At 62.3% G+C, this 25,781-nt stretch overlaps 1 protein-coding gene across 1 annotated transcript in view; it reads left to right on the plus strand.

The window, feature by feature from the left end:
- Positions 1–25,781, plus strand: part of RAI1 (retinoic acid induced 1) — a 77,449-nt gene that overhangs the window by 50,256 nt on the left and 1,412 nt on the right. Inside the window, exons 3-5 of the mRNA XM_074596957.1 lie at positions 18,068–23,705; positions 24,903–24,996; positions 25,321–25,370. Coding sequence (XP_074453058.1) covers positions 18,084–23,705; positions 24,903–24,996; positions 25,321–25,370 — 5,766 coding nt within the window. The 5' untranslated portion in view covers positions 18,068–18,083. The remainder of the gene's footprint in view (positions 1–18,067; positions 23,706–24,902; positions 24,997–25,320; positions 25,371–25,781) is intronic.

Below are 25,781 nucleotides of genomic sequence, written 5' to 3' on the forward strand. Positions count from 1 at the left end.
TTTCAGCTCGCCGGCTGGTTTCGCGCGGGGGGCGGAGGCGGGGGGGGGATGCAAAACCAGCCCGCAAACACCAATAAATATCTTCTACATCCTCTCCCCCCCCTCCCGCCCCCCTCCAATTCTCGTTTTCATTCTTACTTCCCAGCTGGTTTTGGGGGGAGAAACGGGTTTTCAAAGCGTTCCATAAACGTGTGTGTAACAATAGGAAGCGTTGCCTTTTAGCCTGCGGCCGGCACAGTTTTAAATGAGGTCCCAGGTAGTCATGGTTACCTCTCCTCTTCAGTAAGAGATGACTTTTATTTCCTGCCTTTTGTATTTGCACATCTCAGATATACATTCTCCTAAACCATAATTGGTATTCACGGATAGACGGGGACGCGGGAGCGAGCCGCCGCGAGAGGGGAAGAGCCAGATGGACGCAGGGGGTGTCAAGGTCTCCAAGCCCCCAAACATCAGGAAATCTTAATTTCAAGTCATTTTTCCTCCCCTGGCAAGGGCGGGGAGGCAGCCCTGCCTCTCTGCAGCCTCAGGGCTTGTCCTGATCCCACCTCCCTGCCAGCATCCCGCTTAGCCTGGATGCTGCCCCGGGATTCGGGATTCACCTTGCCTATGAGCAGCCTCTCCTTCTGGAAGGGCTCCCCGGCATCCCGCATCCCCTCCCGAGCATCCCTCGATCATGCTGAGCTGGGAGGGTGGCAGAGGGGCCGCACCGTGTCCCCCCAGCCCCGAGCAGGGTCCTGCCTTCACGGGCAATGGGGTTGGGGGGGGTGTGTGTGCGAACCCCGCACCCTTTGGATTTTGGAGGCGAGGAGGGGAAGCGGAGACGCGGGGCCGTACGCTCGCAGCGGGCACAGCCCGGGGAGCGGGCGCGGGAGGGAGAAGCGCTCGGCGATGATTGATGAAAGATCATAGCCTCATTCCACAGGATCATTGCTCAGAGTGTGGGCAAAGCTGCGCCTCCCAGGGGGACCATCGCCGGGATGCGTGCGAGCCTGTGTTTCAGGGCAGAGGGGATGGAAAGCTACATATTTTATGCCTTTTTTTTTTTTCTTTTTTTTTTTTTTTTTTCTCTCTCTCTCTCTAAAGCACCAGGAAAACAAAAACCCAAGCTGTCTAATCAGAGACAAGCAGATTCCACCCACTTCCTTGGAAAACTTGCATTTGCTAGGAAATCATCTAGCTGCATTTACAGCAAGCAGAGTGCCCCAGCGGTAGCTCGTGCCTTTCTGGCAGGATGATAACCAGCGCTGAACAATTATTGCGCTGGAGCGGGAGCAGCAGACATATTGGCTTTTCTCAGCCAGCAGGAAAGAATTTGCAAAACTAAGCAGGCGACTGGAGCAGCTCGGATTTGCAGCGCTGGATGCGCGGTGCCGGGGATTCGCAGCTCACCAGATTTGCTGGTGGCAGCATATCAGGGACTTGCACACCGCATGCACCTGGGCTCCTATTTACTTTTTTTTTTTTTTTACTTTTTTTTTTTTTTTCTTTTTTTTTCTTTTGCAAGGGAAGGGCCCGGTTTCGCTGCCTGAAAAATGCCTCCGGTTGCCAGCTTCCCCCGCAGACACTCAGCCCCCCAGGTGTGTGCTGGGGCTGGTGGGGAGAAGTTGTTTGCTTCTTTATTTCCCCCCCCCCCCCCCCCGACACACACACCCCCTTTAATGAGAAAAATGTGTTCTTGTCAAGGAGGTTGTCCTTAAAAAATACAGCGCTGGGAAGAAAGGCACTTGGCTCCATGACATTTACCTCCATGGGGCCGCGATTGATGCGCAGCACCCGGGAGCCTGCCCTGTGCCAGCCCGGCTGCCCGCGGCATCGCCGGCAGGCGTAGGGTCGGTCCTGGGGTTCCCAGGAGAAACCCCCCCCCAGGGCACAACCCCAAATCCCCACTGAGCTCCTTCGCTCAGTTTTCACTTCAGGCTGGGATGCACGGGATTGCTGGAGCAACTCCCATCCCGCAGAGGTTTTTGGTTCGTCCCGGGGCAAAACTCTCCCTGGTGGCAGGTCCCACGTCCGCCCTGGGCTGCTGCACCGGGGAAGCAAAGAAATCCCCTCTACAGCCTCACCGGGTTTGGAACCGGGGTTTGGCCCCGTTCCCCCTCTGCCCGCTCACAGCAATTCCCTTTCCCAGCCTGGAGCGTTTCCGAACAGGATGCTCCGATGCGGAAAAGTGGCACGGCAGGGTTTCGGCGCGGATCCTCACCATGCTCCCACCGCGGGTGCTGCCCGGCAAGGACGGCGGGGCAGAGCCTGGCCCGGGATACGCAACCCGGCCCCGCTTTGGATGCAAACTGCACATCAGTTGCAACAGCAGCTGATGGAGACTCCAGTATATTAGCAGCATTAATTAAGTTACAAAAATTATGCATGTTATCAGTTATGAGACGACCTTTCATAAACTCAGTTATTAAAGCAATAAAGCATGACCCGCTGGTCCTAACCAGTTTAATGGCTGGCTAAGAGTGCGGTTTTTCACATAATACTTTTAGCAGGTCATTAGCTGAGCAATAAGATAACACGGAGAGCCTAAGTGATGCGCGCGAATGGCAGCAGAGGCAGACGCGCCGCTCAAGGGGGGGACGCGGGGATGGGGGTCACCCGTCCTCCTGCGCCGCTTGCGCGGGCTCCGGTGGGTGGCTGGAGCGGGTGATGGTGGCGGATGCTGCCAGGGATGCTTCCAGCCTGGCTGTGCCGTGCCGAAATCCCGACGTCGTGGGGTAAACCCATCCCTGGGCAGGTTTGGGGCAGGCGTCGGTCCCCCTGCAGCCCCGGCGTCGCTCCCCAAGCCCATGCTGCAGAAGGGAGATGGGATGTGGTGACATGGCCACCCCGGGGCTCCTGGCTGTGGCCCCGGTGCCGCTGAAGGACGGGAGACCCCAAATCTCCGTGGGGCTGGGGGAGGGATGGAGGGGCCTGGGTTCCCCGCACCTGGCCGGTCTCGGCTTATGGATGGTGCTGGTCTCGGCTAACGAACGGTGCTGGTCTCTCTAGGCTGAGACCCCCCATTTGGGGGTGGCTGGGTTGGTCCCTGCATCCCCGATGTGCCCGTTGCAGCACCCGTGGGGACGCGCCACGTGTCCAGGGCCATCGGGAGGAAGCAGCCGAGCCCTGGCCACCAGGTCCTGCTCCCTCCACGCACCGTTGCCATCACCAAGCGCATCCCAGCTGGGTGCCGATGCCCTCCCTACCCGCAGCCACACCGCGGTACCCGGACCTGCCGAGAGCCGCACCGTGCCACCGACACCCCCAAAGCGCCTTTCCCCCTCCCCGCCAGCCGTTTCCAAGCACTGACCCTCTCCATAAACAAAGGAGAGGGAGAGGGAGGGTGGCTGGCATGTTAATATACTCTCCCCCCCTCTTTTCCTCCCTTCATCCCTCTGGGAAAGGCCTTTGCAGATATAAGCAAACCTTGATTAAAAGCTGCCTGACAGGCAACGGCAGCAGCAAGCAGCAGGCAAGGAAGCTCTCCAAGTCCAAAGGGAGCTGCTTCTGCTGCTGCCGCTGCTGCCTCCATTCTCAGATGTCCCTGATCCTTTAATCAATCACAGCCGCGGAAGAGAAGAGCAAACACCCGTGCCGGGGCAGAGGTATGTGCATGCATTCGTTCCAGCCGCAGCCGAGGCAGCAGGGCGGCCTCACGTCTTCGGCTGGAGGCATGGAGCCGTCCCCGAGCTTGGAGCTGCCCTTTCATCTCCCAGAGACAGGGACTGTGTCCCCGCTGGTCCCTCCGATGTCCCCACGGGACCCGGCCCGGAGGATGGGACCCCGCGGGGTGCAGGCAGCGGGATGGGTGCAGGCAGCGGGATGGGTGCAGGCAGCCTCTTGCCCGTGTCTGCCCCTTCCTCGGGTGCTGCGGTGCAAAATGCATCCCCGGGGGAGAGATGCTCCCAGCTCCCATCCCGTGGGCTGCGCCGCGCCGGTGCTCACCTGCCCGGGTAGCAGCGAGCGGGGAACAGGGGGTGTTTGCAGATGGGTATACGCTGCTGGGGAGCTGCCGGGATGGGGACGGCCACGGGGCACCCTCCTGGGCATTGGGTAACACAGGGCTGGCCAAAACCCAGCCATCCTTCGACGGCAAACCGTGGCTGGGCACGTGGTGCTGCGCCCGTGGCTCCCGGCTCCGTAGCCCCAGGGATGGCCCTGATGGGGAGCAGAGCCCCATCTTTGGCTGCATGGGGTGGGCGAGGGGTCCGTTCTTGCCCTGAACCACCAGCGTGTGGAGAAATACCCTCCCCTTCCCCCGGGATGATTTGTCACCAAGTCCTGTGTGTCACCGCAGGGCTCGCTCCCTGGGTGAGGCTGCGGACGGGGGTGGAGGGAAGGGAAAAAGGCGTCGTTTTAGTAAAACCCAGCAAAATCCTCTCTTTTCCTGACGTGCTTCCCCAGCTCGCGTGTGGCGACGGGGGCTCTACCCGCGCGAGGCCGGCAGGGGCAGGCAGGGACTGCGATTTCCTTGCTTATTTTTTGCCATTGCTTATTTTTAGCGCCGCGTCTTAATATATTGTGACAGTGCCCTGGGACGTACTGCGCCTCCGGTCGTATGAGAAGGTGTCTGGGGCAGAGCCGCTTGACGCCGCAAACGAGTTTCAGCCAATCGCCGGCACGGCGCTGGCTAACGAGGCACCCGCCGCTAACGGGGGGTCCCCGGAGGGGGCCAAAGGAGGGGGGAGTGGCAGGGAGGAACCGGTGCACCGAATTTGTCGGGGCTCTGCAAGGAGGGACTTGCTCTTGGGGGAGTCCCGGGTTTTAAAGCCCTTTTATGTTTTTTTGATAAGGGGGTTGTGGTAATGACGGGCTGATGGCTGGCAGCCGCGGCGGTGGCTGAGCCTGTGCCCGGCAGGAGCAGTGTCTTCGGTCAGGGCCGTGGTGGAGAGCGGGTTCCGGCACGGTGGGGGTCATCCAGGGGTTTGGTGTTCCAAGCAGGGACCTCGTGGGTACCAGGGGATGCTGGAGCTGCTCTGGCCTCAATCTCCTTTTGTGGAGCTGCTTTTTGGGAAGGGTTGAATGGTTTCCACGCCAAGACGTGCCGTGCGGTTGCGTTTTTCGACCTGCAAGCGGTTTTATCGCGGAGAGGCAGCCGGCAGAGACATGGGAACATCGGGATCTTACCGGGAGCCCGGTGGGAGCCCACCAAGCTGGAGGTCGCCAGCACCGGCTCAGCGGCGGGTGCGAATCCGGTGGGGACCGCGTGGCTGGGGGAGAGCGGGGTGCATCGCGGGGCTGGTTCTGGCAGCAGGCGTCTGCCCACGGGTGCTGCCGGCCCTGAGCCCGTTAGTAACAGATCTTTGTGGAATAACCCTCCTCGTTAGGGTGAGCTACCCCATGTATCAAAGCAGCTTTGTAAAGAAATTGTTGTCAGCTCCGGCCAGGCTGCGTGTACGTGAATGGGGCGATGCACAAGCCCTGATTGAGACATCATGGGGCGGCTCGGCCCAGGACCCCAGGAATCCCCAATCCTGGGGGAAAACGGCGGGCCTCAGAGGGGCTGGATGGTGCTGGTGGTGGGGGGTGTACCCCAGCCACCTCCTGGGATCCGGCAGCCCCCGTGTCCACCTGGGGCCTTGGTGGGAGTCATGGAATGGTTAGGACTGGGATGTCTCTGGGTGTGCGAGGGGGATGCTCCAGCCGCCCAGCTCTAGCCCCCTCATCCTCCCCGCTTTGAGTCGTCCCGGCAGCATCGCGACGCAGCTCCTGGCACCGCGGCACCTCTCTTGGTCTGGGGGAGCAGAGGGAAAACCCCTCTCATCCCGCCCCCCTCATTGTCAAGACATCCCTGCGTGCCCAGCGCTGGTAGCAGAGATGTTGGGTCCTTCTCTCCTCTGAAAGAGAGCTGGGCTGGGATTAAATCCTCCTGATCACACACGTTTGGGATGTTGGGATGCTCCAGGATTTGGGAGAAGCTGGAGCAAGGTATCAGAGCTGCAACCATCCCAAGCACTGGGCTGCTTTGGAGCCCATCAAGGGACATTGAGGGACACCAAGGCACACCGAGATCCCTCACGTGCTGCCCGGTGCTCGCTGCTGCCTTCCAGAATGGAGAGCTGAGGCCCGGAGCAGACACGGCAGCGGCTCGGTGGGGAAATAAGACCCTTCTTTTTTTTTTGGCAGCGTGTTGCTAATCAGCACAACCCAGCGCGCACCGCCGCGGGCGCGCGGCTCGCTGCTATTTAAGGAGCCTACTTGAAATACACCTGCAAGAAGGGGAGAGGAGTGCCAGCAAGTAAATAACCCAGCAACCCGCCGGAATAAAAACACCGGTGGGGGCGCGCGGGCAGAATGAGAAGAGATGCAGCGATTTAAGGGGAAAGGAAAAAAAAAAAAAAAGAAAAATGAAGTGCAAGCTGGTGATTGAGGGGCTCGGTCCTAATCGCGTCCCGGTTTTCCGCAGGGATGCTCCCTGGTCTCGGTGCTTGGTGGGGAGGCCCTGTCCCGATGGCCGTGGTGGGGGGTCTCCCCATGGATGGAGCCCCCGCCCGCCTCCCCGCTCGGCGTCTTTACCACGCGCTGCCGTTTGGCTCCTGCCTTTCCCCCCGCCCCCCAACCTCTCCCCTCCTTTTCTGAAACATTATAAATCAAACGGCTTAAAATGTAAAGCATCAAAAATTCTAAAACCTTCATCTATTATTAACCGTGACAGTAAATTCCACCTCTGAATGTTTCACATAGCAACTGTTACCAGGACTCGGCATCCGAAGCTGATGTTCCAGCAACTTTCCATCACGCCGCCGCCGCCGCCGCTCCGGCGATGCCGAGACCGGCCCGGTGAGACGCGGTATCGGTCCCGACGCCTTTCCATGGGATTGGGATGCCAGTAGAGAAACTCCCGATGCCTTTCCACTGGATTGGGATGCCAGCAGAGAAACCCAGCTGGGATTTAGTGAGCGCAGCCCGGCCGCGCTGCTGGGATAGGCGAGGAGCTCGGCACCTGCGTGTTGGCGGGCAGGAGCCGATGAGGGGGGGTGTCCCCCATTATGGTCCTCCCTCCGTGATGGTGATGCAACCCCCAGACTTCATGACTTTTGTCATCATGTTAGGGAGCACCGTAAATAACGAGGATGGGAACGGGGTAGTTAAAATAAATGGCTGGAGAGATGTGGTGTTAGGGGATATGGTGTAGGGGAGAACTTTGTAGAGTGGGGTTGATGGTTGGGCTCGATGATCCCAAGGGTCTTTTCCAACCTAAATGATTCTGTGATTCTATGTTTTTGGAAGAAATTCTTTCCTGTGAGGATGGTGAACCCCTGGCCCAGGTTGCCCAGAGAAGCTGTGGCTGCCCCATCCCTGGAGGGGTTCAAGGCCAGGTTGGAGGGGGCTTGGAGCAACCTGGGCTGGTGGGAGGTGTCCCTGCCCAGGGCAGGGGGTGGAACGAGATGATCTTTAAGGTCCCTTCCAACCTGAACCATTCTATGTTTTTGCAGAGGATGCTTTTCTACCGCCGCTTTGCCCCGGTGCTCGTTGTAGTTGTGTCCCCCAGGTGGTGACCCCCGGGACAGGCACTGGGTCTCGCTGTCCTGAGCATCGGGTTCATGGTGAGCTCAGGGACCAGGAGGCAGGTGTTCGCCGCCGGTGCTTGTTCGCCTTCCCCGTGCGGCATCGCGGCTCTGCTCTGCGTTGTGCCCTGTGCCTGGAGGCCGGGATGGCTCTGGTGGAGCCAGGTTGGGGTAGTTTGGGTTGGATTTGGCTGCGTGGCAGCACCGGGAGCTTGGTTGGAGGCAGGGAGAGTCCCAGCTCTCAGGATGCTGAGCCTGGTCCGGTGGGAGCCCAACCGGCATACAGGCATCCCCAGTGCTGAGCCGTGACCACGGCGAGGCTCACACCTACATCCCGAGCACCCAAACCCACCCAAACCCCTCCAGCAGCTCCTGCCAAGCCATGCCCTGTGTCCCGGTGCCCCAGCACAGGCATCCCGGTCTCGCCATCGCCCCGGCTGTGCCGCCTTCCCACAAATCCCGGTGGCTGTCCCCGTGCCACCGGCAGCTCTGCTGCGCCGTGCCGGCTGCGGGGCCGGGCGGCAGCGGCTGCTCCGCCGCCTCCCCGGGGACAGGCAGCAATTTTCCTGCTCTGAAGAAGCTTGTGAAGGTTTGAGTGAATCTGGGAAGCAAATCTAATTGGCAACCTGGTAATTCCTCGGGGGGACATGTACTTTGGTCATATCTAAGTACATTCCAGCCAGTGTTTAAGACACACTGAATCCAAACTTGGACAGTCAAATACCAGCGGCTCTAAGCTCCTTATCTATTTCAGGCAGATTAACTCCTTAATCATCCCTTTTGGAAGTTCCCTGCCCCAAATTCCTCTCCCCTCCCCTTTCCCCCCCTCCCTGTTTTTTTCGGCAGGAACAAAAGGAGCAGGCAGATTTTGCGGGGTGCGAAAGGTTGGGATGGCGCCCGCGGTGATTGACAGAGTCAATAACCGGGAACCAGGAGAAGGCCTTTGGAAATCTGCTTCCCCAGCTCACCTGCCCCAGTATTTGTCTTCAGGTTTTGGAGACGGTTGAATGTATAATACCGAAATAATTTATCGCACGACATCGAACCTCGATTTATTTTTTTCAGACCCCTTTTATTCTATTTTTTTTACCTCGATTTATCTTTTTCCAGCCCTTTTTATTCTTTTTTTTTGATTTTTCCCGGGGGATTCCTGCGCGGCATCTCCTAGCAGAGGTCCAGCCGGGGATGCCGGCTGGGAGATGTGCTGCTGCTCCGCAGCCTCCAGCCCTGCTCGTGGCAAGGGGCTGCTCATTTTTCCCCCTTCTCTTTGCCCCCCCAGCAGGCGGAGGAGGCCGTGCCGAGCCGCCGGGACGCAGCCGGTGCTGGCCACTGTCACTCAGGGGAGTGTCGGAGCATTACGCTTCATTACCGAGCTGTCTGCTGCTGGCGGGAGATGACTTAGAGGGCAGAGCCTGGCAGCGATGCAGCCAAATTCATCTCCGTTGGACAGACCTGTCTGCAGGCAGACGCCAAAGCGCAGCATCCACGGGGTGCCCGTGACCGGAGTGGGGGGCGGGGGGAGGTTTGCCGTGCCGGCGGTGGGGAGCCAGTGGTCGCTGCGTCCCCGACTTGGGCGGTTGATTCCGCACGACGGAGCGGCTGCCGCAAAAGCAAAGGCAGGAGATGCCGCGAAACCTGACCTCAGGAAGGCAAAGGGGGGATGGGGTGATGCCCCCCGTAACCGTCCGTCCCAGCAAAGGGGTCTCAATGGGGCTGGGACCACTGGTAATATTTAATAATGCTCATCTAAACCATGGGCATAAATGTCCCCATGTGCCCATCAGCACGGAGGGGACATGGCAGGGACACGGTAGCACTGGTGGCAAAGCCCCATTGCCTCCCAGAGAGGGAGCAGGAGCCTGGGAGGGAGCCGGGATGCAGCTGGGTGCCAGGATCCATCCCTTGCCGGTCAACGGCCATCCTGCGGCAGCTGGTGTCGGCCTCCACAGTGTGAATTTCCTGAAAGTTTTTGGGGAGAAACTGGCTGTGGCCGGGGCAGAGCCCAACCTGCTGAAGCCAGAGGGGATGGACTCTGGGAGAGCTGGCGATGTCCTGGGCGTGACGGCCACCTGTCACCCTGGGGGTCTCCAGGCCTGCTGGGAATGGAGACACCTGCCAGGGCAGGAGGTCTGAGACCCTGGCACGAGCCGGCTCTGTCCCCATGATCCCGATCCAGCATTTCCCAGCCCGGTGGTGCTGGCTGGGAACGGGAGTCCCGACACCGCACACAGAGCCAGGCCATCCCGGAGGTGGGGACACTGAGGCACGGCTGGAGAACGGTCCCACCCCAGCCAGGTTGCCCATGGGGGTACAGCCCAGCTCCGAGCTGCGGTGCTGGGCAGGTGCCAGGTCCCGCCACCGCGTTTGGCGTGGTGTTGCTGGGCCAGGGGGCTCGGTGGGCGCCCGTGGGCCAGCACAGTGCGGGGACCGTGAGCCATCCCCATTGCGTTCCCCAGGGAGCGCAGCCTTGCGGTTCAACTGCATCCCCTTGCAGCATCCATGAGCAACCAGCTCACAAGACAGCCCTGTGCAGGGCGGATCCGGGACCCGGACGAGGGTCTATTCGCTCTCCCGTCCTTGGGAGAGCTTTTATTTGCTTTTATTTTTGTTACAAGAGGCATGAACCCCGCGGGGCCTCAGCATCACCAGGGAGGATGCCGTGGAGCATCCTGCTTTCCTGGCCCAGCGAGGGAGGTCCCGCAGTGCCCCGGGGGTCCGGCACTCGCTCCCCTCCCCGTAACGAACCAGCATCTTCTTTATACGGGCTGAACGAAGCAGCTTGTCCGGCGGCCGTGCCAATGAGCGAGCGGTTGGGCGTCTGCTCCGCGGGGAGGGTCTCGCCAGCGATTTGCATACAAGCAATGCACAAAATATTGCCAGCAATCAGCCGGCGTCGGCCCCGGGTGGCACGGCCGACGGGCCGCATCCGGAGTGCCGCAGAGCCACGCTTCATCACCGGCAGCGATTGCCAGCATCGCTCCGGTTGCGCCGTTCCCCCCCGGTTTCCTTGCAGGGATGAGGTTTCTGTCTGGCTTCAAGGGGAAACTGAGGCAGGGGGCAAAGGGGCGTGGGAGAGGGAGGGGGGGTGATATTAGTGGTCGCAATAATGATTGGAGTGGTTAATTATTATCGGAATTGAAGGGAGTCAGGCTGAGAGTGGGAGGGGAGGGAGGGGGGAAGGAAGGAAGGAAGGAAGAAGGATCCCGACCCGTCCGGCAGAAAATGAGTAGAGAAGAAAAACGGGAGCGTGCGGAGACCCGGCCAGGCTGTCGCCTCGCGCCGGCACCGCGTCGGCACCGCACCGCTCGCTTGTTTGGAGGCTGGAGGGTTGGCTGAAGGTCACCATGGCGGTGAGTGGCTGCCCCATGGCTGCCCCACTGCCGCGGTGTGTCCCTCGCTGCCACCGGAACAGGCTCGTTTTGCCCGTCCTTGCCGCCGTCTGCCCGCGCCGGCAGCTGCAGGCGGGTGTGCGGCAGGATTTAGGAGGGAAGGCTGGGAGAGCCGGGGCCCTCCTTAACCTCAGCCGTATTTCCAGCCTCACGACGGGCTTGTTTTCCTCCCCCCGCCAGTGCCTCAAGGTTGATGTCAATCCCCGTGCCGGGGAGCGGGAACACGCGGCACCCTCCCTCCATGTTATCTCCAGTGAAGAATTCTACTCCGGAGCCCGCTTCCCTGCCGAAAAGGGAATTTAACCAGGAAGGCTCAGGCTGAGCATCTGCTTTGCTGTGAGCCTCCAGCCTTTTTTTCTCTTTTTCTTTCTTTTTTTTTTCCTTTTTTCTCTGCTTTTTTCTTTTTTTTCTCCCTTTTTTCTTTTCTTTCCTTTTTTCTTTTTCCTTGTTTTTTTGTTTTTCTTTTTTCCTTGTTTTTTCTTTTTTCCTTTTTTCTTGTGTTTTCTTTTTTCTTTTTTCTTTTCCTTTTTTTCTCTCTTTTTCTCTTTTTTCTTGTTTTTTTCTTTTTTGTTTTTCTTTTTTCCTTTCTTTTCTTTTTTTCCCTTTTTCCTCTTCTTTTTCTTCTTTTCCTTTTTTTTTTTTTTTTTTTAACCTCCCTTGCTTTTCAAATCCTTTCCTGCCAGCTGGCATTTTCCAGCAGCGAGAAAAAACACAGCAACTCCCGCTGACTCTCAGAGCCTCCCCATCCTCCCCAGCCCAACCCTCTGCCAACCTCCCAGCCCTGACATCAGGGACCCAACCCACCCCCCAACCTCCACCTCCCCCCCTCCAAAATAAAGGAAGAAAAACCAAGGGGAGAGAGGATGGAGCTGGCGGATGAGCCGGATTTCCATGCGAGGAGATGAGGTTGAGGAGGCCACGGGCTTCCCCTGGCAAGCGCCGGAGGAACCGGGGCCAGCAGAAACGTTGAGTCATGAGTGCGGTTCGCAGGCGATGTGTTGGGTTTTTTTTTTCCCTGAGTAAAATTCCTTGCTGGGGAGGAGCTGGTGGAGGGGCCAGGGATGGAGGACTGTGCCCCCGAAATGGGGCATTGACCAGATGGGGTTGCACCCCATTGCAATGGGATACAACCACCCCATTGCCATGGGAATTGCAATGGGAACCCCCTTTGGGAGGGTTTGGAGCGGGGGTGGGGGGACCTGCCCAGGGAATTCCCCAGCAGCTGGATGGGAGGAGCAGCGTGATCTGGGGTGGGGGGGGGGGCGCTGCAGGGGATGGGGACCCCATCCCTCCTCCTCCTCGCTACCCGCATCCGCCCACCCCCGCGCAATGGGCGGCGCAGCCCCAGCTCCATTTATCATCATCTGCGGGCAAGTGAAGTGTGCAGGGAACAGCTGCTCCGGTCGGCTGAGCGCCGAAATGGGGGGGGGGGGACGGGACGGACACGCGGTGATGGGGGAAAGCAGTGGGTTGGGGTCTGCCCTGTGGGTACCATATCGCCCCCCGGCCCCCCACGTCGCTGCACTGGGATGGAGCGTTGGTGGTGTGGGAGATGGTGGTGCTGGGGGCGGGGGGGGGGATGGATTGGGGAGAGGGTGTTTTAATGGGGTGTATTGGAAAGAGGGTGTATTAAGGGGGGGGGATGGAGAGAGAGCGTATTAAAGGGGTTCGCTGGGGAGAGGGTGGGTTAGTGGGGTGCATTGGAGAGAGAGTGTGTTAAAGGGGTTCATTAGGGGAAGGATGTATTAACGAGGTGCACTGGAGAGAGGGGGAATTAAAGGGGTTCGTTAGGGAGAGGGTATATGAAAGGGGTTCGCTGGGGGAAGGATGCATCAACGGGGTGCATTGGAGAGTGAATGTATGAAAGGGGTTCATTGGAGGGAAGGTGCATTAACGGGGTTCGCTGGAGAGAGGGTGCATTAAGGGGGGGTGCAGTGAAGATGCATCAAAGGGGTTCGTTGGGGGAGGGAGCATTATCGGGGTGCATGGGACAGAGGGTGCATCAAGGGGGGGGAGAGAGCGTTAAGAGGGTGCATTGGAGAAAGGGGGCAATGGCGGCGTACGTTGGAGAGAGGGTGCATTGAAGGGGCTCATTGGAGGGAGGGTGCGTTAACGGGGTGCACTGGAGAGAGGGGGCATTAACGGGGGGCACTAGAGGGTGCATTGGGGGGAGGCATTGATGCGCCCAACCAGGGGTGCCCACCCCCTCCGAGCTGGGTGCCATCGCCCGGTGCCGGGCACCGCAGGGGCGTCTGTGGGGTGCAGGGACAGACGGACGGACAGTGGCAGCTCCACAACCCCCTGTAGGGTTTGACCTGCCCCAGGCCAGCCCCACGGGTCCCTCTGCACTGCCGGGGGGTCTGTCTGTCCATCCGTCCCCCCAGCTCCTCTCATTCCCAGCTCCTGGGGCAGGATGCCCTTTCCTGGGCTGTCCCACAGACCCTGACCCCCGCTCCTGCTCCCTTCCAACCTCTCCTTTTCTCTCCTCCCTTAATAATCAAATTCTCCGGAGCAGTTTGCGGTGTGGCAGCCGGCCAGAAAGGGTTTCTTTAAACTCCACCAGCTCGCAATTAAACAAATCTGGAGCTGACGCTCCTTGATAGGCGGTTACTCCCCCCGCACTGAGAGCCACCAACTGGGGCCAGGGGGGAGGGTGTGTGTCCATCTCTTTGCCCCCCACCCCGATGCCACCTCACTGCACCCCTGGGTGGGGGGGCAAGGGCTGGGAGAGGGTTTGTTGCAGGGGTTTTGGGGTGGTCCGCGGTGCCAGCGCTGCTCCGCTGGCAAAGCATCCCCCTGCGAGAGCACGCTGCTATTTTTAGTCGCTTGAGTCCTTGTTGATGGCGCAGCAGCAAAGGCGAGGAGGGAGCAGCCGGAGGAGCAGCAGGGCTGGGGGCCCTTGGATCAGGCCCCGCCGGATGAGCAGCAGCTGGGAAGCGAGGCCGGGATGCGGGGGGTCGGGGGATGCTTGCTGCCCCCAGGGCGGAGGCGTTGGGGGTCTTGGGTGCTTACCGAGGGTCCTCTGCCATGGAAAGTCCTGGGCTGCCTTCAGAGGGCTCCGGATCCAGCCCTGACGTGTCCCTGCCAGCCAAAGGGAAGGGGGAGGAAAGGGGAAAAGGCAGAGAAGGAAGGAGGGATGGCGGGGGGAGGAAAATAACACCAAACCCAGCCACGCAGCACAAATCCTCCTGAGCAGCAGGCAGGCTGTGAGCCACTGCGCAGGCAGGCGCCTGCAGCTGCAGGGCTGCGCTGGCCTGGCAGCGCCGCGCGGTGCCCCGGCTCAGATCCCAGCACCAGCCCCAGGCACCACGGCAGCCCCGTGCACCGCTTCAGCCCCAGGCACCATGTCAGCCCCATGCACTGCGTCAGCCCCATGCACCATGTCAGCCCCATGCACTGCATCAGCCCCATGCACTGCGTCAGCCCCATGCACTGCGTCAGCCCCATGCACCATGTCAGCCCCATCTACCGCGTCAGCCCCATGCACTGCGTCAGCCCCATGCACCATGTCAGCCCCATCTACCGCGTCAGCCCCATGCATTGCGTCAACCCCATGCACCATGTCAGCCCCATGCACCATGTCAGCCCTATCTACCGCGTCAGCCCCATGCACCATGTCAGCCCCATCTACCGCGTCAGACCCATGCAGTGCAGCATGTCGTCTATGCACTACAGCATGGCCCCGGGTCATGCGCCGCCTCTGGGAGGTGCAGGGGGGGTTCTGCGTGTCCCCAAAGGGTGACACTGGGGCTGTGCTGGGATCTGTGGGGACAGCTGGGCTGTCAATGTGTCCCTGGGGATCAAAGGATGCTTGGTCAAAGGATGCTCCAGGGTGGCAGTAGCCAGAGGTGAGCACGGCTCCTTGCGTTGCAGGGACAGGATCACACTGGCTCTGGTCACTGCGATGGCCCAAGTCCCTGTCTCCTCCCACGGATGCCCTGGGGACCCCTTCCCGGGGACCCACGCCGTGAGCCCCGGCTGCAGCCGTGGTGGCTTTGCTGGGCCAAGGGCAGGCATCCGGCTGCAGCCGTGCGCCAACGGCCCCGTATCGATTCCCACCACAGGGCCAGCAGGAGCCGGGCTGGAAACTTCTTCAGGGCCGGGAGAGCACGTCTGGCAGGGACGTGGCGGGGGGAGCGAGTGTGCAGGGCCCCCCGGACGTGGCTGCGGCCGCCTCCCCCTCCCGGGAAGGGCCGTAACCTTGCTGCTGTCGACAGCTTGATTTGATGCCATTAAAGCGTTTGCTCGGAAACAGCCTACATCAGGCGGCAACATCTGTTACGGCCTTTCTCCGGCAAAGCTGCGGCAGAGCTGAGGGAAGAGCTGGCCTCCCGCTCTGCCGATGGGTCCGGGTGCTGCTGGTGATGAGTGTGTCCCCTCCTGGCCCCAAATGGCAGCATCCCACCCCCGGCACAGCCCGGTGCCCCGGTGGTCTGCAGGGAGATGGGGCCATGGCTCCGGTGCGGGATTTTGGCTCATCTCGGATGGGGAGGCAACGGGCAGCCCCAGCCGCATCTCCTCCCTGGCAGGGCTCATCCAGCCCAGTAAGAAGATGCCCAGGGGTTCTGGAGGAGCCACAGGCCTTGCTAGGCACTGGGACGTGGCCGAGACTGGCTGTCCCCATGGCCTGATCCTGCCAGGGGCTTCCTCCCACCCACACCCTGCACAACCCCACACGTGCTCCCTCTGCGCATCCCCTCCTCTGCGTGCCGGTGGGCGACCCATCCCCTTGCAACCAGCTGCTTTTGCTCAGCCTGGCATGGCCCCAGCTGTTTGAAAAAGTAATAATAATTAATTAATAATAATAATTAATAATAAAACAGAAAGAGGGGGGAAAACGCTCCCCTTAAAGCAGGGTCCTCAAGCCGATTTCATTTTGCAAACCTGCTTCCACGTCGAGCGTGAGGGGCCCTTTTCTCCCTTTAATTTTCTTGCCGCCGCCCGGGGCTGCCCCAGAGGCCTGGCTTTGATTTTGCTGCCTTTGTTCCAGCAGCCCCGGTGCAGGCCAGGGCAGCGCCGCGGTAGGGGCTTTCGCGCCGGCCACACCGGATTTTTAATTGACCCGTCTTTTCCCTGGGATTTAGGCTGTAACCGCATCCAGTTGCCCGTGCAGCCTGCGCGATGCAGCTGCCGTACTGGGGAGTGACATGGAAAGCATCCAAAAAGAGGAGGGGGGGACGGGGTGCCAGGCTGCTGTGGGTGGCACCGAGTGGTGCCGGAGGGCGCCATGCGATCAGTGCCTCCCTGAGCCGCCGGCAGTTATGGAAGTATAACTACGTAAAGCTCAGTGTGTGTACGTAGACCCTGAAAAGGTGCCGAGACATTACCGGTGTCCGCAGGGCGCCGCGAGGAAAGCGGGGGGCCAAGCTGGGACTGTTGAAACCAGCGCTGTGATTTGTGTGGCTACGGCAGAGCCACCGAGAAAGGGACCGACCGGAGCCACGCGCCGTTTGGCACGTTGTGGCGGTGACACGAGGGTGGTGGGGGGACGCACGTGGCCCCCTCCCCAGCTTGGGGCTGCCCGACATGACTGGCACTGCGGGGAGGCGCGACAGGGACCAGGGCTGGGCTTAGCTCTGACGGCAGGTGCTGGGTGCCAGAGACCTCCAACACCCTGTTCCCCACCTCATTACACTCATCATCTTAATGAAGGCAGAGAGGACGGCATCAGGGTCACCGCTACGGCACGGTGCCGAGGGAGCAGCACCAGGGAAGTCCTTACGGAGCTGCAGACCCTTGGGGCTGCCCTAACGCAGGCTCCCAACTCTCAATCCGCTGCCGAAACAGGCTCGTATTCATCCCAGTGCCTCCGGCCCACTGGTGCTGCGGATGGGCAGGATGTGCCACCCCTGCCCCCCACCCCCCCCCCACCCCGAGCCCTTCATTAGCCCCTGCAAGCCACTCGGCTGCCCCTGAGATCAAACCGGTGACCCAGGTGCTTCCCTGCACCTAACGCAAGCCGGGCTAGGAAATGGGGAGGTTTAATGACAACGGTGGCAAGGCGCTCGGCTAATAGACGTCTGCTGGCGGGAGCAGACAGCTTCCAGATGGTATCGCGCCGGGGCAGGGGGTATCGGCTGGGGCCGGGGGGGCTGTGGGAGGCAGCAGCAGGCGGAGATGGGCAGAGCCAGCAAGTTGAAATGACTTTTTTGCAGCAGAGCCTGCAGTTCTGGCCCTCCACGCTGCTGCTTCCAGTAATTAGCCCAATAATTAAAAAGAATGGCGACAAGCAGGGTGTTCGGAGGGGCTCGCAGGATCCTGGCATCCCCAGGGAGGGCGTGCAAGGAGCAGGGGTAAGTGATTTGCAGAGGTGAGGGGCAACGGGCACGTGAAATGCAGAGCACGGGGGCTGGGGGACCCCAACACGGTGCAGGGTGTCACTGCATCACACGGGGCGTGCAGGGAGGGAGTTTGTTCACCCTGCAAAGCCGGGGTAGGCAGCAGAGATGTGGAAGGCTCCCAGCAGAAGGGTGAGGAGGGCTGGTGGGCACACTGCAGGCTGGGAGGAGGCAGCCGGACCCCAGCCACCCCCCAGCTCGCAGGCACCGTGCTGCGAAGCGGGGCGATGCAGCATGGAGCCATGCAAGATGTGATAGAGGATGGTGCAGGGCAATGCAAGGTGACGCGACGCCAAACGACGTGATGTGGGGGCGACACGATGCGATGCAGAGTGATGCGAGGTGATGCGCAGCCAGCTGCTGCTGCGATCTAGGGCAATGCAGGGCGGTGCAACGCAAGGGGATGTGACGCAGGGTGATACAATGCACGACGACACGGTGCAGGGCGATGCAATGCAGGGCAATGCAAGGCAAAGCAATGCAATACAGGGCGATCTAATGCAGGGGGATACCATGCAAGGCGATGCGATGAAGGGCCATGCGATAAGATGTGACGCAGGGCGATGCGAGGCAATGCAGGGCCATGCGATAGGATGCGACGCAGGGCCGTGCGATGCACTGCAGGGTGATGCAAGGCGATGCAGGACAATGCGAAGCCACGGATTGCCAGGTGCTGCGCTCCAGGGTGCCGGCGAGGCGATGCAGCACCAGCGGGGCGACGCCACGGCGGGCGAGGCGATGCTCCCATCGCACACGCACGCCATGCTGCCCCTCGCCGTGCGCGGCCGCGCTCCCCGGCCCGCCACGCTGGCGATGCTTCATTTGAATTCTCGCCTCTCTCTCTTCGCAGATAACGAGCCCGCGCCATGCAGTCCTTTCGAGAAAGGTGTGGTTTCCATGGCAACCAGCAGAGCTACCAGCCGACTTCACAAGATACATCACGCCTGGAGAATTACAGGCATCAAAGTCAGGCAGGGCCGAACTGCGAGCGGCAGAGGCTGGTGGCGAAGGAGTACTACAGTCAGCAGCAACTGCCGTACTCGGGCTATGAGAACAGCGCCGTGGAGAAATACCACCGGGGAAACAAGCAATTAGCAGGGCAGCATCTGCAAGGCAGGCCGGCCTTTTCCAATTACGCCGTGCAGGAGAACAGCCCCTACCCGGCCCGTTATTCAGGGGACGAGAGCTTGCAGGCCTGGGGTGGCCAGCCGCAGGCGCTGCCCGGTGGCGTGGCCAAGTATGAGGACAGCCTGATGAAGAAGACGGCGACGTTGGCGGGCGGGCGGGCATACCATGAGCCGGCGGCCGCCCCGCTGCCCTTCCGGACTCACTTCCAGCAGCAGCAGCAGCAGCAGCAGCAGCAGCAGCAGCAACAGCCGCAGCAGCAGCAGCAGCCCGCGCTCCCCTACCCCAAGCTGCAGCGACAGAAGCTGCCAAATGACGTCTCCTCGCCCATGCCCTTCTCGCAGAGCCCCCACTTCGGGCAGCACTCACAGTCCTTCCCCGCCTCCTCCACCTACTCCTCGGTGCCGGGGGGCAGCCAGCCGGCACACTCCTACAAGAGCTGCACGGCACCCTCGGGGCAGCCACCGCTGGAGCGGCCCCTGGGCAGCGCTGCCAGCCTGGCCCCCGGCCCCCGCGTGCCCAACCTGCATGGCTACCAGCCCAACCGAATCGGCTACGAGCAGCCCCCGCAGCCCCCGCCGCAGCCCCCGCAGCCGCCGCCACCGCAGCCACCGCAGCCGCCGCAGCCCCCGCAGCCGCCGCAGCCCTTGCAAGGGCGGCATCATGCCCCAGAGACCCTCCACTACCAAAACCTGGCCAAGTACCAACATTACAACCAGCCAGGCCAGACCTACTGCCAGGGCGACGCGCCGCCCGTCCGGACGCCGGAGCAGTACTACCAGACCTTCAGCCCCAGCGCCAGCCACTCACCGGCTCGTTCCGTTGGCAGGTCCCCATCCTACAGCTCCACTCCCTCCCCACTGATGCCCAACCTGGAGAACTTCCAGTACAGCCAGCAGCCGCTGAGCGCTGGCTCCTTCCCGGCCGGCATCGCCGACCACAGCCATTTCATGCCACTGCTGAACCCTTCTCCCACCGATGGGACGAGCCCAGATGCTCAATCCGGGAACTGCAAGAACTTGCAGAAGGAGAAGCTGCCCGAAAACCTGCTGTCGGACCTGAGCTTGCAGAGCCTGACGGCGCTCACCTCCCAGGTGGAGAACATCTCCAACACCGTCCAGCAGCTGCTGCTCTCCAAAGCGGCTGTGCCCCAGAAAAAGGGCATCAAAAACCCGGCGAGGACCCCCGAGCAGCTCAAGGGGCAGCACTGCAGCCCTGAGAGCAGCACCTACTCAGCAGAGCAGGTGGGGACCCCCCTGTCCGACCCACTCAGCACCCCCCAGTCCGTCCACGCCGAGACGCAGGACGCCGACTATCTCAGCGGGTCAGAGGACCAGCTGGAGAGGAGTTTCCTGTACTGCAACCAGAACCGCAGCCCTGCCCGCGTCAACAGCAACTCCAAGGCGAAGCCTGAGTCGGTGTCCACCTGCTCTGTGACCTCCCCAGATGACATGTCCACCAAATCGGACGACTCCTTCCAGAGCATTCACGCCAGCCTGCCCCTGGAGACCTTCACCAAATACGTGACCAACGAACGGGACTGTCCCCGGCTGCTCCTCAGCGCCCTGTCCCAGGAGGAGCTGGCTTCTGAGATCATTGTCCTGCAGGATGCCATCAGTGAGAAGGCAGACAAAGCCTGGGCCAACTCTCCCATGCTGAGCAAGGAAGCCACCAAGTCCCCGTTCCAGCTGGAGAACCACCGGCCCTGCCTAGACTCCATGGTGAAGGGCACCTGGCCCAGCCAGGGTGACTCCAGCACGCTCACCGAGCCCCTCAAGCTGGACAAGGCTTCGGGGGCCAGCGCGGGGAAGGACTTTGGTGAGGAGGTTTACGAGGGTCCCCAGGTGGAGTTCACAGCCGCTGAGACCAAGGATGCGCTGAAGGAGACTGCCCCGCTGGCCTTCAATTCCAAGCCCAGCATCCCAGCGGCGACATCGAGCGCAGGGGCCGCCAGCTACAGCTGCTACTCAAACACCACCGCCAACTCGGTGGGGTCTGAGAACGCCATGGAGCACTTCGAGTGGCCGGAGGAGAGCCTGGGTGAGGCATGCCTGAGGTGGAAGGATCTGCAAGCCACCGACCTCCCCAAGGGCTTGTTCCCCAGCAAATTGGTGGGCTCCTGCAAGGAGAAAAAAAATGCCTGTGGCTTGGATCTGTGCGATGGTGAGCAGCCGGCCAAGAGTGAGCCGGCCCGGGACTTTGGCCAGCAGGCGATGGAGGAGGAGGAGGAAACGCTGACCTACGATGAAGCAGCAAAGGCAGACAGCGAGAGGTGGCTGCAGGACACCCGGCATTGCTGCTCGACAGGGGACTTCAGCGAGATCCCCATCATCTCCTCGCCAGAGCTGAAGGAGTCGGACCTGGAGGCGGAGGAGTACTCCTCGCTCTGCGAGCTGGCCGGCTCGGAGCAGAAGTCGGTGACATATGACGCCTCGCCGCCCAAGCCCCCGGAGATGCCCGCCGTGCTGTCCTCCAGCGAGGTGCCCGTGTCCGCCGAGGAGACTGTCAGCACAGTAGAAAAGGAAAGCTCAGCTCCAGCCTCGCGCCTCTCCGGCCAGTCCGTCATCCTGCTGGGCCCTGCCGTGGGCACAGAGACCAAGGTGAAAAGCTGGTTCAAGTCCTCCCTGCCCCACATCCAGCCTGAGGAGGAGAGTGGTGGAGGGGAGACGTCCCACACGGAGGTGGCCAATGCTGAATCCGCCCCGTCAGTCACAGTGAAGCAGCAACTCACCCCCGAAAACACGCTGGGGAACACGGAGCCTATCTCACGGGGCAAGAGCCTCCGCAACAAGAGGGTCCACTGCCGGCTGCCGGAGGGAGACGGCCCTGGCAGCGCCGTGCCAAGTCCTTTCGATGACCTGCCGGCAGCCGGCGGCGTGGCCAGCGTCTGCCTCGGGCCAGACGGCCAGGCGGAGATACAGAGCAAGAACGCCCACAGCCAAACGCCCCGTTTTCCAGCTGAGGGTCTGCCGGCACGCATGTGCACCCGCTCCTTCACTGCCCTCGCCGAGCCCCGTGCCCCGGCCCCGCTGGAGGGGCTGAAGGCCCCCGCGCACCAGGAGAAGCTGGGGAAGAAGCCCGCTTGCGGCGTGAAGCAGCGGGTGGCTTTCAAAGCCAGGAAGCGCAGCAGTCGGCCGGCCCCCAAGGTGGTCCAAAACGCCAGCGATGCCACCCTCCTGGTGCCGAGCTTGGTGGCGGCAGAGGAGGTGGTGGGGCCAACACCGACGGAGGGGGACGTGGTGGAGGCTGGGGAGAGGGACCAGCGGTCGATGATCCTGCGCTCCCGGACAAAGACACAGGAGGTTTTCTATACCAAGAGGCGGCGGGGCAAGCGGGCGGCCGATGTCCGGCTGAAGAACTGCAAGGCGCCCAAGAAGCTCATCTCCAACAACCATCTCCCACCCGCCTTCAAGCTGGCAGCCCCGGGCAGCCCCCACAAGGAGGGCAAGGTGGGCGCTCGGATGAAGCTGCCCAAAGCAGCGCCGGGCATGGGTGGCAAGATGTCCGAGCGGCCCCTGCACTCGCTGAAGAGGAAGTCCACCTTCATGTCCCCCATCCCTGCCAAGAAGAGGAACCTGGTCCTGCGGAGCAACAGTGGTGGCGTGAAGGAGGAGAAGCCAGAGGGCCCCCCCAGTCTCTTCAAGAAGATGCCTGTGGCCAAGAAGGTGAAAGCCAAGCTGCCCCCCAAGAGCTCCGGCGAAGCCGTCCCCAAGCCCCCCCCGCCAAAGGAGGCCCCTGATGTCTGCATCAAGATCACCTCCCGGGCGGCCTTCCAGGAGGCCACCAAGACCAAAGTGCTGCCTCCCCGCAAAGGCCGCGGCCTCAAGCTGGAGGCCATCGTCCAGAAGATCACCTCACCCAACCTGAAGAAGTTTGCCTGCAAACCGGCAGCCACGGCAGCAGTGGCGGCCACGGTGGCTGCCTATAGCACCTCCCTGAGCCCGGTGGGGGCGGAGAGGGAGCGGGCGGTGAAGCACAGCGGGGTGGCCCCAGTGGTGGGTGACGTGAGGCTGCCCAAGCCGGCGGCGGCACAGAAGGTGCCCGCCATGCCGACGGCCGAGCAGCTCTGCCGAAACCCCAACGGCCGAGCACCGAAGGGCAAGCTGGGCGGTGGGAAGAAGCTCTCCATCGATGGCTGCCAGGGGGAGGCCTGTGCACTGGCCCCTGGGGCACAGCCCAGCTCCACTATGGTGGCCAAGAACCTGGGGCTCCTGCCCAAGAAGAGGAACCGTAAGGGCAAAGCGGCGGCGCTGGGCATGGCCAAGGCACCCCTGGGCCCCGCGCCGCCACCACCGCACCCCCGGGAGCGTGCGGCCGGCCCGGGCGGCGGGGAGGAGGCGCCGCGGGAGGGCAAGAAACCAAAGACCGAGGAGAAGGAGGTGGGGGGCAGCGATGGCCCCCCTGAGGGACGCCCCACTACCGGGACGGCGCGGGGGCCTAAGCCGCGGGCCAACCACTCCAACTACAATGGCTACTCCAAGCGGCAGCGGAAGCGTCTGGCCCACGGCAAGGCCAAGGCGGTGCCGGCGCGGTGCAAGAGCCGCGGCAAGCGGCGGCGGCAGGCCCAGCAGGCCCCGCTGCTGCATCCCGCCGAGCCCGAGATCCGCCTCAAGTACATCTCCTGCAAGCGGCTGCGGGCGGACAGCCGGGGACCCCCCTTCGTCCCCTACGTCCGCGTGGAGCGGCGCGGCGAGTTCACCACCGCCTGCACCGTCGTCAACTCACCCGGCGAGGAGGCCAGGCTGCAACGGGGACCGGCTGGGCCCGCGCCGCGACCGCGGGCAGCCCTGCCCGCCTCCTCCACCATGCACATGGGGCCGGTGGTGTCGAAGGCGCTGAGTGCCGCCTGCCTGGTCTGCTGCCTGTGCCGCAACCCCGCCAACTACAAGGACCTGGGGGACCTCTGCGGGCCCTACTACCCCGAGGACTGCCTGCCCAAGAAGAAGTCGCGGCTGAAGGAGAAGGCGCGGGCAGAGGGGCCGGGCGAGGACGCCATCCCGCCCGCCGCGGCCGAGCGGGCTCCGCGAGGGGCAGAGGGCGGCTGTGGCGCCGGCAGCAAGGCGACGCGGCCGGAGGTTGCCGCCGAGGCGGCCAAGCAGAGCTCGCTGCGTTCCAGCCCGCGGGGCATGTTCCGTAGGCTGCAGAGCTGCTACTGCTGTGACGAGAGGACAGAGGGCGAGGAGGCGGCCGAAAAGCCCCGGCGGCATGAATGTCACAAGGCCGAGTCCCCGCCGCAGGAGCCGGCGGGTGACACGCAGGAGCACTGGCTGCACGAGGCCTGTGCCGTATGGACCGCTGGGGTTTTCCTGGTGGCGGGGAAGCTCTACGGGCTGCAGGAGGCTGTCAAGGCGGCTGCCGACCTGGTAAGAGCTCGGCTGCCCGCCCGACACGGCATGGCACAGCATCACACTCCGAGGCGGCATCTCCCGCCAGCCTCCTTCAGCCAAAGCCGATCCTGCGGCTGCACCTCTGTCCGGGATGAAAATTAATAGGGTCGGCCCCGACGAGTCGCCCTGGGAGAGTGGGACGGGTGTTCGGGCACCATCCGCCCTGCTGGCTTCCCGCGAGATTTGTGCTGCCGCGTCTCTGATAACACCGAAAAACCTCCCTCTTAGGCGTAGAAGCATATTTGTGTTGTTATGCTTTGGGAGGGCGGCAGGGCCCCCCCCCGCCGGGACCATGAGGATGCTGAGCCCAGTGGGTCACATCCCCTGGCCCAGCTGTGTGTCGCAGGGGTCGGCTCGGAGCGGGACAGATGCAGCCTGGTGAAGGCAGGATGGGAGATGAAAATGGGCACGATGTGGCCTGATGCCACAATGATGGGCAGCAGGGGAAGGGGAGACGGAGGGAGGGGATGGCCCTGCCCTGCTCCTCTCCCAGAGCGAGAGGAGCACGGACACATCGAGTGAGCAAAATAGGGAGGATGCTGCTGGGAGACAGCCAAGGGGACATAGGGCGTTTGTGCTGGGGAGAGGGAGGGGACAGCCACCTGGCAGAGGCCAGGCAAGGGGTCTCCAGCAAGCCCCCCCGGTACCAGGTTTGGGGCTGGCCGTATTCCCAGGCGTGCGTGCTCGCGGCATGGCTGGCTGAAGGCTGCTGCCCTCTCCCTGGCCACACTGCGGGGCCAGGTGCTCCCATCCCTGCAGCACCCATTGGGGATGGGGCAGGAGATGGGGAACACCGCCGTCCTCCATCACCACTGCCACACGAGCCATGGCACGGCCCAGGCCATGTCCCTTCACCTCTGCTCCTCCTGCCACATGGAGAATGGCTGTGGGCTCAGGTGCCATCCAGAGGAGCAGTACAGTGGGCAGAACCCTCGTGTGTGGCTGCAGATGACCAAGCGAGAGGCACAGCGTCACCTGCGGTGCACCGGTGCGGGAGGAAGGATGCTGCCCAGGGGGAGGCAGCGTGGGGCTGGAGAGGCACAGGGACGCCAGTGCGTTCCCCTCGCAGTGGGGGCCGTGGGGATGCTTTGCTCCTACGCTGGGCTCTGACGGGGTCTCTCTGTCTTTCCACATCTCTGCTTCCCTGCTCTGAATTCCCGGGTGCGTTTAAAGAAGTGCTCGAGCTGCCAGCAAGCGGGAGCCACCGTGGGCTGCTGCCAGAAGGGGTGTCCCCACACCTACCACTACGCGTGTGCCGTCGACACAGGTGAGCCCGGCTGTGGGGACAGGGGTGTGGGGACCCCCTGGCACCCTCTGACCCAGGGGACCGGCCACTTTGCAACACTCCAGCCCACCCAAGGCCAGGGTGGGCTCATGGCTCCCTGCCAGCCGGGATGGCGATGCCCCCTGCACCAGCAGTGCTGGCTGGTGTCCTGAGTTTAGCTGGCCTCAGCTGAACCCTTCATGCAAATGGTGCTGCTTGTCCGGATGGTGGTGGGAGGCCGTGGAGGACACTGTGTCCCCACTGCTCGGGGACAGCCATCCTGCAGCGCAGGGACTTCCCTGACACGGCTTTCTCCTCTCCTCGCAGGTTGCTTATTAACCGAAGAGAGCTTCTCTCTGAAATGTCCCAAACATAAGGTAAGTCCAGAGCCCCCCGCGCACCCCGCAATGCCCTGCAGCCCCCTGGGGTAGGGGGACCCGCCTTCGGACCGTGTCCCCATGGGGACACCCACAGCACACCCACCCTGGGTGCTCAGCCCTGTGTGGCATGGGGCATCGTGTCCCTGGGGGACACCAGGCTTCCCAGAAGCGCTCCACTGTGGGGGCAGATGTGTGGGTGCTGGGTCTGGGACCCCCAACCGGGCTACGGGGGTTTTAACCCCTTCCCCTGGGTGATGATGGGGTGGGGTGGGGGGGACGATAATTGAACCCGTGCTAAAAGCACTGCATCTCGGGTGGGCACCCGGTTCTTCACGGGTGGGCAGGGTGGCTGCTGATGGGGACACCCCCGCCAGCCCGGGGACCGAACGCCGCAGCGGGACCACCGGG

Source organism: Larus michahellis, chromosome 8 (assembly GCF_964199755.1).
Source record: "Larus michahellis chromosome 8, bLarMic1.1, whole genome shotgun sequence".
Taxonomy (NCBI): domain Eukaryota; kingdom Metazoa; phylum Chordata; class Aves; order Charadriiformes; family Laridae; genus Larus; species Larus michahellis.